General features: G+C 49.9%; 1 protein-coding gene across 2 annotated transcripts; it reads left to right on the top strand.

Annotated features, from left to right (window-relative positions):
- The first annotated feature begins 20 nt into the window (after positions 1–20).
- On the top strand, positions 21–13,278 carry Ccdc134 (coiled-coil domain containing 134). 2 transcript variants are annotated; one of them, XM_004845506.3, is made up of 8 exons: positions 21–162; positions 2,170–2,288; positions 3,283–3,404; positions 3,609–3,693; positions 4,281–4,462; positions 4,714–4,785; positions 8,353–8,521; positions 12,977–13,278. In XM_004845506.3, the coding sequence occupies exons 2-7, from the start codon at positions 2,186–2,188 to the stop codon at positions 8,476–8,478; spliced, it is 690 nt and encodes a 229-aa protein (XP_004845563.1). In that variant the 5' UTR covers positions 21–162; positions 2,170–2,185; the 3' UTR covers positions 8,479–8,521; positions 12,977–13,278. The 2 variants fall into 2 exon arrangements, 1 of the variants encoding a protein (XP_004845563.1); XR_015452264.1 differs by having other exon boundaries at positions 23–162; positions 8,353–8,573.
- The last annotated feature ends 359 nt before the right edge of the window (positions 13,279–13,637 follow it).

Below are 13,637 nucleotides of genomic sequence, written 5' to 3'. Positions count from 1 at the left end.
CTAATTGGACGGGAGTGGGGTTGTGGGCGGGGCGGCGCTCCGCGGTCTCTACGCGCGGCCCCCAGGTGCTTCGGAGTTCAGTTCCTTTTGCTGTAGTCTAGTAGACCTCAAGGTGTACGCCAAGGGTTTACCCGTCCGCCGCTTCCCGCACAGCCGGTCCTGGTACGTGACGGCGGGACCGCCGGGCGGCAGGCTCTTGGAGAGGGGAGTGCGAGGACGGAGGGCCCGGAACTGGTGCAGGGTATGGGGAGGGAGTTTCGGGACCCGGACCCTCTTTTCCTTTGTAAAAGTCTCGCTCCCTCCTCCCGGAGGTCCCAAGGCTGAGGGAGGGGAGAGCAACCCGGGCCCGCGACCCTCACCAGCAGGGTACCTCCGCAGTATGGGTTCAGAGTTGCGTGCGGAACCGGGAAGAGCTCGGGACGAACGGGAAAGGTGCGGGATTCAGTGGCCGAAAAACAACATAATAGTAAAGAAAGCCAGTGCTGCTACACACCCCCACCCCCCACCCCCCAGTCTGCTTCTTCGGTCTTCCTTTCCCACTTTTACTCTGCTTATATCGTTGCCAGCTGTTTGGTACCCCAAGGTTTGCTGTGTCCTGGTTCTGGTTTCCTTGGGTGTGGAGCGCGACGGTGGAACGTGGAGGGGTTCCTTCTCTAGGATTCAGTTGTTCCATCTGCGTAGGGGGGCGGGAGTTTCTGATGACCTCTTCGGGCCTCTCGCTGTCTAACTAGCAGCCATCCTCAACCCCCACCTCCTCCGGGGCAGGTGTTCTGGTAGATCAGTGGCCAGTTGTGATCTGAGGTGGCATATGCTAATTTATTTCATTATTTTTTTGGCATATGCTAATTTAGAAAGGGACAGGAAGGGCTGGGCATGTAGCTCAGTGGCAGAATGTTTGTGTAGCATTCCAGAGACTCAGGGTTCAATCCTTATTACCAAGGAAAAAGAAAGAGCACTGAAGACAGAGCACTGGTCTGAGAGTCAAACACTTTTGGTTCAGCCTGGGAATAGCTGTGTGACTTTGGACAATTGTCTCACTTTTATATGCCATAATTTCCACATTCATAATATTGGGGTAGCAGTCATCTGATTGTAAAGCCTCCTCTGACCTCTTAATTAATGTTGCACCTGACAGATTCCTTCTCATCTTTCTGTGTTTTACAGTTTGTTGTCTTTCACCCCTACTAGGGACATAAATACCACGAGTGCAGGGATTTTTTCTGTTTGTTTGTTTATTTTGTTACGGGAGATCAAACTCGGGATCTTGTGCTTGCAAGACAGGCGGCAGAACCAACGAGCTAAATCCCCAGCCCGAGTGCAGGGATTTTTGCTTGTCTTTCTTATTGCTGTATTGTTGTTGGCTAGAATGTGTTAGGTACTCAATAACTGTGGGATGGCTGGGCGTTGTCTGAAATTCCAGAGGTCTGGAAGGCTGAAGCAGGAACATCTCAAAGTTCCAGCTCAGCCAGGGCATCTTAGCAACTTGGTGAGATCTTGGTTGAAAATAAAAAAGGACTGGGTATGTATCTCAGTGTAAAGAGCCTGGGTTCAATCCCCAGTACTGGGAAAACATTTTGTGGGGTTTTACCTGAATAGGAACAGGTTGCACATGTTACTTATGGTTCCAAAATGAGTAGGTAGCAGCCCTCTTACCCTAAGATGCTGTGCCTCTCTACTCCCCTGTTTCCCTTCTTCCTGAAGACAAACCAGGGAAGGAGGGAAACCACAGAAGTTTCATATCCCCTCTCACTGCCTTGACCTGACCTTGTAAGAGAATTGACCAGGCCCTCCTTCCCTGGGCACATTGCCTCACCTAGACCACTTCCCAACAGCAGGAAGGTGAGGAAGCTGAGGCTTAGAGAGGAAGTGTGATTTGCTCAGGGTCATGCAGGGCTCTAACCTAGACCCCCAGCCCCACTCCTGTGCTCCAAGCATCCCTGTGTTACTAACATTTGTCTTCTTTCCGCCATCCTACCATCCTATTGGTCTTTGTTGTGTGTCTGCTGGTCACAGCCCTGGACTAGGGGCTGGATCTTCAGGGCTTCCCAGAAGTGGGTTCTTGACATTTAGAGGCTGTGCCATGTCAAAGGACATTGGTGTTCACTGCATTCTATTTATATAACACCAACCTCTGGCCCTCAACCCTTTTCTTTTGTGTTATGCCTCTAGTTCCAGGGTCTTGGATATGGTCCTTCTTCAGTTCCTGGGCTTCCTCTCTGTCCTGTTTCTGTCAGGAAGAGGGGCAACAGGCACCCGGAGGACCACCATGGACCCCAGCCTGGAGATTTGTATCTTTTGGGATTAGGGGTAGGGTTAATACAGTGTCTCTAAGGGGGTCAGTAAATGAGTTCTCTCAATACTTACTGCCCTGTAGGGGATTCCAGGAATAAGGAGACCCAGCTTACAGAAGAGGGCAGAGAGGCCAGACCTAGAGCAAGGCAATTCTCCTCTGAGCCTCTTTCTCCAAATATTAAGTGGAGAAGGCCGAGCACATCTCTCAAAGCTTCAAAGGCTCAGTGAGGACTGGACATAGTTCCAACACCTGTGTGTAAGACCTCAGGCAGAGATTTGGGAACACTGGATTACTGGCTCATCTTGATCCTGATGTACAGGACCACCTCCTCTGTGCCAGGCCTCAGGAATATAAAGATGAGTCAGGATCTACAGGGCTAGGGAAAGAAAGAGTTCAAACAGATGGTCATTGTACTCAGTGATCATTGCTCTCATGGATGTGGGAGGAGAGGGGCAAGCACTGTGCCAGCTCTTGAGAAAACAGAATCCACAGTGGTGCTGCTGCCTGCCTCGAAAGTGCAAGGTCCCAAGTTCAGTCCCTGGTACCAAAAAAAAAAAAAGGGCCAGGGATTTGGCTCAGTGGTGCCCTTGCCTTCCTTGCAAGTACAAGATCCTGAGTTCGATCCCCAGTACCAAAAAAAAAAAAAAAGAAAATAGAATCTAGAGAAGGGCACAGCATGAGCAGAGTGGTGGAGGTTCTAGAACAATGATTGTCAGAGATGGCGGGAAGATCATGTGAAAGGGAAAGCAGAAGCCAGGTCCTGGAGGGTTGGGCTCACCTATTGGTTGTGACGTCCTCAGAGAACTGGGTGGATGGAACATTGCTGGACCCATATACTTCTCAGTTTGTTCTCAGCCCATGGCTTCCAAACCATGGGTACTCATGGTTCCTTAGAGAATTTACTGCTCAGGAATGGGCCCTCTGGATCAGGGCCACTAGATGTCCAGACAGAGTTGTTGGTCCTACTCCCTTAACTCAACACTGCCCAGACAAGAAGATGTTTGAGGTGAGGCGGCGGGAGCAGCTGTCAGCACTGAAGAACTTGGCACAGCTGAATGATATCCACCAACAATACAAGATCCTTGATGTCATGCTCAAGGGGCTCTTTAAGGTGTGTGGGAGCAGGAGGCAGCTTGTTGCAAGCCCAGTCTTTGATCTGGGCACTAACAGATGAGTAAGAGTTCCCTAAAGGGATGGTGGTCAGTGAGGAGGGAGCTGCATGCACAAGCGTTGAACTGGGGTTCAAGTAAATGGGTCCAGAGCCAGGCTACAAGGGACTCTACAAAGCCACTGAGCTCATGTGGGGTCCCTTTAGGTGCTGGAGGACTCTCGGATAGTGCTCCTTGCTGCTGATGTGCTCCCAGATGGACCATTCCCCCAGGATGAAAAGCTGAAGGATGGTATGGTCTCCCAAACCTACCTTTTCTCCTTTTTCCCTTCCAACCTGGTCCCCTTTAGCTGTTCTTTCTTGTTCTTGTCACTCTTTTTAAACCCCAGAGGACCCTCTTATGACAGCTTCTAGGTGATCCTGTAAGGCAGATAACTGCTGAGTTTAAGAAGTATTTAAAATAAAATGGAAAGAATATTAAAAAAAAAAAACCCACCTACAATCCTGATCTGTTCATTGGCCTTCCTAACAGAACTGACCCCTCACAGACACTGTAGTTATGTTAACACCAGGCACCATCTATGAATATACTGTACTGGGGAGTTGAGCTCAGGAAAGCCACATGAGGCATCAATCTCTATATACAAATCAACCTGCCTCTCTGGTGCCCACAGCAAATGCAGTCTTCTAGGCATTGAGCTATCTTTGGACAGACAGACCTGGCTTTGGATCCTATATTTGACACCAGCTGCTGAGCCTTCCTCTCTCTGATTGCATTTGGTGGGTGCCTTCATTCTCTGGAGGATGCTTGGGGCCAATCAGGTGGGCAGTGGGAAGAAAGGTAGCTATGCTGGCTACTCACTAATGTCCTTTTGCCAGCTTTCTCTCATGTGGTGGAGAACACGGCCTTCTTTGGGGATGTGGTGCTACGCTTCCCAAGGATTGTGCACCATTACTTTGACCACAACTCCAACTGGAACCTCCTCATCCGCTGGGGCATCAGCTTCTGTAACCAGACAGGCATCTTTGACCAGAGACCCCACTCACCCATCCTCAGCCTGGTAAGGACTGGGGCAGAAGAGGTTGAGAGCCCTTGATTTTGTGGTGGACCAGGAGCCTCACATCTGCTTACATTTGGGCCCAAGTGCTTGAGTGTGTTTTCAGTGATGAGTCTCAGGGGACCTTCAGCCATGGAGATCCCATTTTAGCGGTTTCTGTGTTAACCTGGGTCCTGAGTCCCAGTATGGAGGGAATGGCTCTCTGGTGAGCAGGAGGCAGAGGCAGAGAATGACTAGCTTTTTTTCCTCTGCAGATGGCCCAGGAGCTGGGGATCAGTGAGAAAGACTCTGACTTCCAGAACCCATTTAAAATAGACCGCACAGAGGTGAGCTTCTGGAGCCTGTGTCTGTGTCTGTTGTGGGAGGCTGGGTGCACAGGGACTGGAGCCTAGGGTGGAACATCAGGACTTTGGAGCTGGAGCCAGATATTCCTAGGTCTGTGTCCAGAACTTGTCACTAGTTTACAGAGGAATGTCAGGTTTGTGAGTGGTCTGGGAGTTTTACTCCCAGAAGCAAGCTAGCCTGCTTCTGTTACAGGGATGCCGACAGGTCAGAAACAACAGACTTTAATATAGCAAAAGCAGTAGCCAGGCAGCAGGCCTTGTCTTTTTGGTGGTTCACCATCTTTCCCAAGGCGCATGAGGGTGACATTGAGGGGCCTAGGCAGAGGCTGTGCATGCAGTGGGTTTTTGTTTTGTTTGTTTCTTTTCCAGTGGGTTTGACTTATACCTGAGGAACACTAAACTTAGGAGATTCATCAGTTTTATACTGAATGGAAGCAAACCTGTTCCTTAAGAACTCATCCTTCAAGATTACTCTATAGACACAGTCCTGCAGAATGACCCAGATAGAGTGGTCAGAGCTTTGCATTCTTGGTGTATCAGGCAAGAATGTGCAGGGATGCTCAGGGCCATGGTGGACTGTCTCCCCCAACAGTCTACCCAGGATCTGCATATTTTGGTTTAACTCAAACTTTCACATAAATATACTATTCATTCTAGTTAATCTGACCGTTAGAGGTCATGATGAAATCCATTTAATGTGTTTCATAGGTTATTTATTAAGGCTACCACTGTTAACTGTATTCTGAATAGCAGGATGAGGTCAGTCTGCAGTATTGACCACAACCATGTCCTTCAGGGTCCCTGCCTCAGCCAGCTGTGAATAAGTTCTGGAGGAAACCCATGGGTCTCATTTTGAACAATTAGGATATGATCCAAGACCAATCTAATACCTATTACAACTCACATGAGAGAGTTTAGATTTACCTGCCAATCTTCAATCTTCCATGAATACTGTTATTAATAGTTACAGGGGGCAGTAGTTGGATCCAAAGCAATCCTTCCATGGCCCATTCTCTCTCACTTTGAATCATCAGTACATTGTTTGGTCAAACCCCAAGAGCAGTGTCTCAGTTTTAGCTTCGGTTGCCCTACTTGGCAGGCATCAGGAGAAGCAGATAAGTTTATCTGTCAGATTGAAACAGGTTGTGCTGTCCAGTGTGTCTGTACAGAGTCGCTTTCAGGAGCTACCTTTGATGGTATCAGGCTCAGGAGAAGAGTTTAGAACTGACAGCATCCGTGTGAGTTTTCCCATCACATGGATGGGAGTGACATACCCAGCCCATCACCCACTTCACTTTTGGTATCCAACATGGATTTGTCCACCTGTAACAGCTGCAGGTTTGCTCAGCTCCTCTCATACATTGCCCTTTGTGCTGGGTGTGTCCTGGGAGTCCTCTCCTAGGCAGGGTTAGCAAAGAAACCCCTGGAAGGAGCGCTCAATGCAAAGAGAGCAGTTTCTCAGAGACCAATTGAGAAAGCATGGGAAGCAAAGAGTGACCCACCTGTTAGTTGCTTCTGCAAGGTTAAGGAAGACAAGAACAGAGATTCAATTGCTGGGTTTAGAATCAGCTGCGGGAAGCCATTGGTGGTTTTGATAGAAGTTTTTATTTATTTATTAATTCTTTTGGTATCGGGGATCGAATTTGGGACCTTGAGCTTGCGAGGCAGGCGGCAGAACCACTGAGCTAAATCCCCGACCCTGATAGAAGTTCTGTTGGACCGGTGGGAGGAAAAGATTGGGTTTCAGAAGAATGAGAGGAAAGTTTGTGGATGAGGCAAGTAGAGGCAACCTTTTTGAAGAATTTTGGTTTTGAGAAGAGCAGACGAATGACAATGCTGTAGGGGGCTCTGTTTTAAATTGTTGTCATAGAGGAGGGAGGACAGCAGGTTGGTGTGTGATGGAACTGTCCCATCAGGGAGGGAAGAACTGATGGTGTGGGGGCTGGAGAAGAGATGAGTTGTTGGAGCCCCTGACAAAGGAGAGGAGGGGTAAGAGCTGGTGCCAGGAGGGAAGAGAGTAGGAAAAGGGATGTCATGTTCCTCTTCTGACCCAGCTAAGTTTGGACTAAGCCAGAGGGGACTGGAGGGACCAGGATCTCTTGAGCTGACCTTCCTCAGTCAGAGCGAGTTTGGGGCCCTCTGTGACCTAAGGCATCTCCCAGCTCCCCTTCTTCGATCAGGATTCATTCAGAGGATTGGAGCAGAGTGTCATAGGGGGAGCAATGGGAGGGGGCGTGAGGGCTGCCAGATTAGTCCTTGGTCAGCCTCCCACTTGCTGCATGACTTGAGCGCATCACTTCCCTTCTCTGGACCACACTTTTGTGATTTCCCCCATCTTCTGGATGCGTGACTGTAGATTGCTCCACAAGGTGGAGCTCTTAGTTTGTTTTTAATCTCTATCTTGATCAAACATTTGTCATATTTGCCCTAAGAACATATAAAAGGGGTGTATTTCACAACCTGAGTGTTCAATACTATTGTATTTCATCTTCTAACAGGCTCATTCATGCATTTAAAAAGCACAAACTGAGTGCTGTTGAGAAGTAGGCAGACATTGTGCTAGGGACTTTGAGCATAGTGTGAGCAATGCCTAACACCATCCTCCTGTCCTTGTGGAACATGGTGTCTGGTGGGGTGACAGGCATGAAGTGGGTGATCACAAGGAAGAGGTGCGTGCTAAGAAGGAATCAGCACAAAGTTGAAGAAAAGCTGAGAGGAAGCATCCTGGGGGAGGTTCCACAGGCAGTGACAGCAGAGATGCAGCTAGTGTGACAAAGATGGCAGGGGCTAGGAAGAGCCTTGTGGGCCTAGGGTACAGCATGTGTAAAGGTCTGGAAGGGAGAAAGCACAGGGAATCTAAGAACCACAAGACAGGGAGTATTTGGGACAGTCTAGTAAAGGTATTAGGCATTTAGACATGGAGTTGCAGGTTTGAGGGGTAATTGACCAGAGCAGAAGCTATGGCTGAGGTAAGACTTCTGGAGAGTGTGGAGGGAGAAGAGCCAGGGGGCTACCTGGGATTGCAGCTGAAGATGCCTCGGCCAAAGTCCTATCCTCCTCCCACCCTGTATGCCGGGCACTCCTATCCCTTTCTCCCACTTGCTTGAGGTCTTCCAGTTTAGCCTCTGATCCACTTCTGTTCCTGTGTGGTCTCTCACCTAGAGCCTGCTCCTTGGCAAGCGGCAGCACCTGTTGTCTGCCTGTTATCTAGAACACTGGCCTCCTCCTGATGAAGGGTGTGACAGACAAGGGCCCCCAGGGCCACTCTGTCCCCTCTCTCTGGAGGAGTTTATTGTTTGTCACTTCACAGTTTGGGCCTCTGTCCATCTGCCTGGAGTGCCCTTCTGTTCCCTGTTTGCTTGGGAAACTTCTGCTTATCTCTCTAGACTCACTCGGCACTTGTCCCAAGCCTAGGTAACTGTCTCCAGGTCTGGAGCTGCCCGAGAGCAGGGCTGTGTCTAGGTAACCTTCCTGTCCCCACACCCCGTGACCTAGCTCAAAAGAGACTCTGCTATTGACTGAATTAAACCACTCTGCTCTTCTCCTCAGTTCATTCCCAGCACCGACCCTTTCCAGAAGGCTCTGAGAGAAGAAGAGAAACGCAGGAAGAAAGAGGAGAAGCGAAAAGAAATCCGCAAAGGCCCGAGGATTTCCCGGTCCCATTCTGAGTTGTAGCCCTGGAGCAGCTCAGGGACCAAGGGGCCAGCAAGAGGCCCAGGTGGGAGGAAGGCGTACCATGTGGCTCTGCTGTGGCAGCATCCAACATGGTGGTGAGCACTGGTCCCTTCCAGATAGGGACACCACATTTTCTGGGTCCTCAGGAGCCGGAGACTGAAGCTTAGGGCCTGGATTTCCTTCCAGAGCTTGTCTGGAGGGGGCACTGAAGGGACCTTTAGAAGACACCATGCTGCAGGCGGGACCCTACAGACTGCTAGGGGAGGAAGGAGGGCATCCTCAACCCTCTTGATGGGTTAGGGCCACTGGCTGGCTGCCACCGCCCTTTTGAAAAACAGCAGAACCAGGCTCTCAGTTACAGGTGATGGTGCCATGCCTACAGCTGGCCCCACTGTGTCACTGAGCTGCTCAGCAGCTCAGGTCCCAGCCTTTCTTCAGAAACGCAATAAAAGCCAGCAAACCCATTGGGCCCACCAAAGCTCATGAGGGGCTGTAAGGGAAGCAGGAGCCTCAGGGATGTCAAAAGAGCAGTTTAGAGGATGTTCCTGGCTTATCCAGAGGAGCCCAGGCCTTGGCTTGGATCTCCTCTTCCCTCTCAGCACTGCCCTTGACCAGGGATTGGCCTTGAGACAGCGCCTGGAAGTGTCCCAGCAGGGTGTTCAGTCATCCAAGGAGACCTTTGAGCAATGAGATCTCTGCCCTTAGATAGCTGGGGACAGTCACTGAGCATGCAGTGAGCAGTTACCTCTGGGAAGGCAGGAAGACCCTTGACCTGTGCGTGCAGGCTGCAGGAGGTGTACTCTGCATACTCTGTACGCTGCAATGGCAGGGCTGCCCTGAGCCAGTTTGGCCAGGCAGTGAGCTCCTTGTTTCAGGAGCAATTCAAGAGGAGTCCCCCAGCCCAGGGCAGAGAAGGTGCAGAAAGGGTTAAGGCCCAAGAGGGCAGCCTAGTTTCTGTGCCTCTGCCTTCACCCACCTTGAGAGGGTGGGTGCTCTTCAGTCCAGCCCTTCCTAAATAGAGGAGGGAGGGGCATCAGCAGGAATTCTACCTCTAGAATTGTCAAGCCAGGGTCTGCCTCTTAAAAAGACAGAGGCACACAACCATCCTCGGTCCCCTCCACACTCAGCCTCCTGCCCTGCTAATAGCCAATGAAACTTGAGCCTGTCAAAGTCCCCATCTCTTCCCTGTACCTGTAGCTTCAGTGGCAAAATAACTTGATGTCTGAACCCTCTGTCCAGCCCTAACCTGTTTTATCATGTGTGCCCCCACCCTTAGTACTGGGGACTGAACCCTGGGCCTTTGCCCTGAGCTACTTCTCCATCCGTTTTTATTTATTTTTTATTTTGAGACAGGGTCTCTTGCTAAGTTGCCCAAATAGGCTTGAACTTGCAACCCTCCTGCCTCAGACTCCCAGAGTGCTGGGATTACAGGTATGCCTGACTACCCTGCTTTCCCTGCTGGCCAGAACAGGAAAGAGAAGCCAGGCCTCAGGGAGACCTCATGGAAGGACCCAGAACATCTTGCACCCTATCATTCACTTGGGAGAAGTAAGGGGATGAGAAACAGCTGGAAGAGAACTGGGAGGAGGACTGTAGACAGTTTCCTGTCAGAACTGCCCACCAGGGCTGGGGATTTAGCTCTGTGGTTCTGGTGCCTGCCTCGAAAGCACAAGGTCCCAAGTTCGATCCCCAGTACCAAAAAAAACAAAACAGAACTGCCCACCAGCCACCTTGTTGTTGGACAAAGGAGGTGGTGCTGGGTGGTGGTAGGCTTCACTCAACAGACCTGGCCTCCATGCCTGGGACGTGTGCCTTCAGCCACTTGCGTGAGATTACAGGAGATGGCCATGCTTGTTTGTGAGCTAAAAGGCTATGGAGAGGGAGGGATCAGGACCCACCTATCAGCTGTTTAGGCTGTCCTGGTGCTTGCAGGTGAGACTGGCCAGCAGCCCTGAGGCTCCTCCCTGGCCCCTTCTGGCTGGAGAGTGGTTGTGGCTGCTGACTTTGCAGGAAAGGTGTTTTCTCCCTAAATGGAGAAAGAACTTTCTAAGAACCATACCTACTTTGCTGTGGAGCAGGGTTTCTTTGGACCAGTGGGAGGCTAAAGGATTCCTCAGGACAAGGCAGAGGGAGTTCCAGCTTCGGGTAGAGATCTTACTAAGTGACTTCTAGGGACTCTGTCATCAGCAGGACCTGCAGAGTGATGAAGGAGGCTCTTCTCTTGCTCTTGTCACCACAACAGTCCCTTGTCACTCAGATCCTTGGGTCCCCATCTCAGAGTACTCAGGTGCTTGAGACAGTAAGAGCCTGTAGAAAAGCCCCTTGGCGTCAGATGGTGCCTGGGATGTAAAAGACTTCTCAGTGACAGGCGCCCTTCTCTGATGGTTCTTTGTTCATCCCATAGATTTGCTGAGTACCCACTGTATGCAGGGCCTAAGAGAGGGGCTCAGTTTTGCCTGTCTTCAAGTGTTGGTGTCTTACTGAGCTTCGGGTCCAGGGCAGTGCCATTCTTCTGTTTCTCCTGATCCTTCAGTTTCGCTCAGGCTACCTGGCCAGGCACCAGGGCCTCTGGGCAAGTCTGCTGGGAGCCAGGGAACAGCTGCAGAGTGGGAAGCCCGGTGACCGGTTCCTTGGTGTCCTGGTTCTCAAGGTAGCCCCAGGTCTAGTGAGGGCACTTGATCAAAATGATCTGTTTAGGGATCCTGCCAGAGGGGCAGACAGACAGCAACCACCAGTGTGGGGAGCTCTGGCAGAGCCACTGAGAGCCATAGATGATGGCACTGTCCAGCTCTGTGCTAGGTCTGGAGCAGGGCAGCTGAGTTCAGGTGTGATTTCTTTCTTAGGGTAAACAACAAAGAGAGCATTCTTGTTTGCTTTTTCCTCAAAGTAAGACAATATATTTCTCAGTGGCATACATGTTCATCATAAAATAATTCAGACAATAACAAAGTACCAGGAAGAAAGCACACTCTACCCCATATGCCACCATTCCCATGGGCACAACTGACAGCCAGCTGTTAGGCCTTCCTTAGTTTTGTCCACATTGTGTATCCGCAGACTATACCACAGGAAATTCCTTCCTTATAATTCTAGATTTCATTTTTAAATGCCACTTCACAAGGTTTGAACTCAGGGTCTTGCACATGCTAGGCAAACTCTCCACCACTGAGCTACACCTGCAGCCAGAGTCTTGACTTCACATGAGGTCCCATTACTTTTCCTTCTTAGGTACTCGAACTATCATCTGTTATTTGTATGTTGGTTTATTGCTGCCCCCCACCCCGCTCTTAGAAGGCAAGAATTGTTTACCTGCCACAGATGTCCAATAAATATTGTCAAACCAACATGCATATGATCTCATGTAATCTTCACAACTACGAAGAGTACTATTTTTTTTTTTTTTTGGTACTGAGGATCGAACTCAGGTCCTTGTGCTTGCACAGCAGGCAGTGAAACCACTGAGCTAAATCCCTGGCCCTGAAGAGTACTATTTTATCTCTATTTCACTTTATTTTGAGACAGGGTCTCACTGTGTAACCCAAGCTGGCCTCAAACTCTATGATCCTCTTGTTCAGCCTCCAGAATATTGGGATTACAGGTACACACCAGCACACCCAGCTTTCTCCATTTTAGAGAACAAAATAGAGGCTAAGAACAGTTACTTAAGGAGCTCAAGGCCACACAGTAACTTTAAATAGATGTGCTTTAAATCCTAGCTGACCCCTGAGCAACATTTGCCAGACTCACAGGAAACTTACTTTTTTTGGTAGGGAGAAGGAAGTGATACTGGGGACAATTTAGGATCTTCACACTAGTTGCAGCCTTAGTCCTTTTTAAAAAACTTTTGAGACAAGGTCTTGTTAAGTAGCTAAATTGCCCAGGCTGGATTCGAATTTGTGATTCTCCTGCCTCTGCCTCCCAAAGTTCTGGGATTACAGGCAACATTTGCCTTTTGTTCATGCAATGAAAGTCCTTTCTTGTCATTTATGCCCCCCCCTTTTGGTTTGTTTCTAAGGTTGGAACCTAGGGCCTTGCACACACTAAACAAGCGCTGTGCCACTGAGCTATACCCCTAGCCCTATGTGTATATTTTTTTTCCTTTTTGAGACAGGGTCTCACTATGTAGCCCAGGTTGGCCACGAACTCGCAGCAATCCTTCTGCCTCAGCCTACCGAGTGCTGGGATTACAGGCGTGTGCCACCATGCCTGGCTCCTATGTGTATAATTTTTTCTCCGTAGTGGGGATCAAACTTACAACCCTGTACTTGCAAGGCAGCCGGGGCACCACTGAGCTAAATCCCCAGCCCTATTGTGTGTAATCCTTTTTGTTATATTATTATTGTGTATAATTCTTAATCGCATGGTGTTTCATCTCGTGAATGCAGTTTGTCAGTGCTTTACTGGACTTTTCTATTTTTCTATTACAGAGCACCTTACGATGAATGTCTTTGAACATACGTATTTCCGCATTTATTTGACCAGTCCTTTTATTTCTTAGGATAGATTCTTGGAAGTTTGCACCTTTGCACAACGTGACCAGCTGCAAGATGCCTGAGTGAGGCTCCTGAAGAAGTGAGAATCCGTGCGTGGAACGGGCGGCAGAATCCCCGCGGAACTTTTTCAAAGCACTGGGTGCTTGCAAATGTTTAAAAGCCCCCAGTGGTGCTGAGGTTCCCGGGACTGAGGTCCAATGGTGCAGGCGTGTGGTCGCGGCAGGTGCAAAGGCGCCTAAGTTGTGAAATGTTCGTGGCCCTGTCGGACTCCATTTCTGCCTTTTTAAGAGAGCTGGAAGAAGCGTGACTTAGTCTCCATAGTGTTGGGGGCTAAATCTGACTATCCACTTTAACAGGCGGGCAGGGCGGGAGGTGGGGGAGAGGCAGCTGAGAAGATGACGTAATGTGCCCACACCTAGTCCCAGGGGCGGCCGGCGGTCCCTGAGGAATGGCGGCATATTAACTCTTCAATCCCAAACTGGTGGACGGAGTCATTTCCGGAGTAGATCGATCGCAAAAGGGAGCGTCTCCTTTAAATTAAGCGTAGGAGGCTGGGCTGAAGACCCAGCGGCTATTCGCCTCATTCGCTCTGAGGCCGCGATAGGCGGAGCTTCTCTATGCAAATCTGAGCTGCTGATCGATGACGCGCAATCACCCCACGCGCCG

The sequence above is a fragment of the Heterocephalus glaber genome, unplaced genomic scaffold (genome assembly GCF_053883595.1).
Source record: "Heterocephalus glaber isolate CG9 unplaced genomic scaffold, H.glaber_assembly_v1.0 deba00001444, whole genome shotgun sequence".
In the NCBI taxonomy this organism is placed as follows: domain Eukaryota; kingdom Metazoa; phylum Chordata; class Mammalia; order Rodentia; family Bathyergidae; genus Heterocephalus; species Heterocephalus glaber.
This window is presented reverse-complemented; position numbering and strand designations above follow the sequence as displayed.

What these genes read in the sequence shown, in the direction of transcription:
- Ccdc134 (XM_004845506.3), top strand. Translation starts at nt 2,186, where the DNA reads ATGGTCCTTCTTCAGTTCCTGGGCTTCCTCTCTGTCCTGTTTCTGTCA. An exon ending in GGACCCCAGCCTGGAGATTT is followed by an intron (nt 2,289 to 3,282) that starts GTATCTTTTGGG and finishes AACACTGCCCAG; the next exon opens with ACAAGAAGATGTTTGAGGTG. An exon ending in TGCTCAAGGGGCTCTTTAAG is followed by an intron (nt 3,405 to 3,608) that starts GTGTGTGGGAGC and finishes GGGTCCCTTTAG; the next exon opens with GTGCTGGAGGACTCTCGGAT.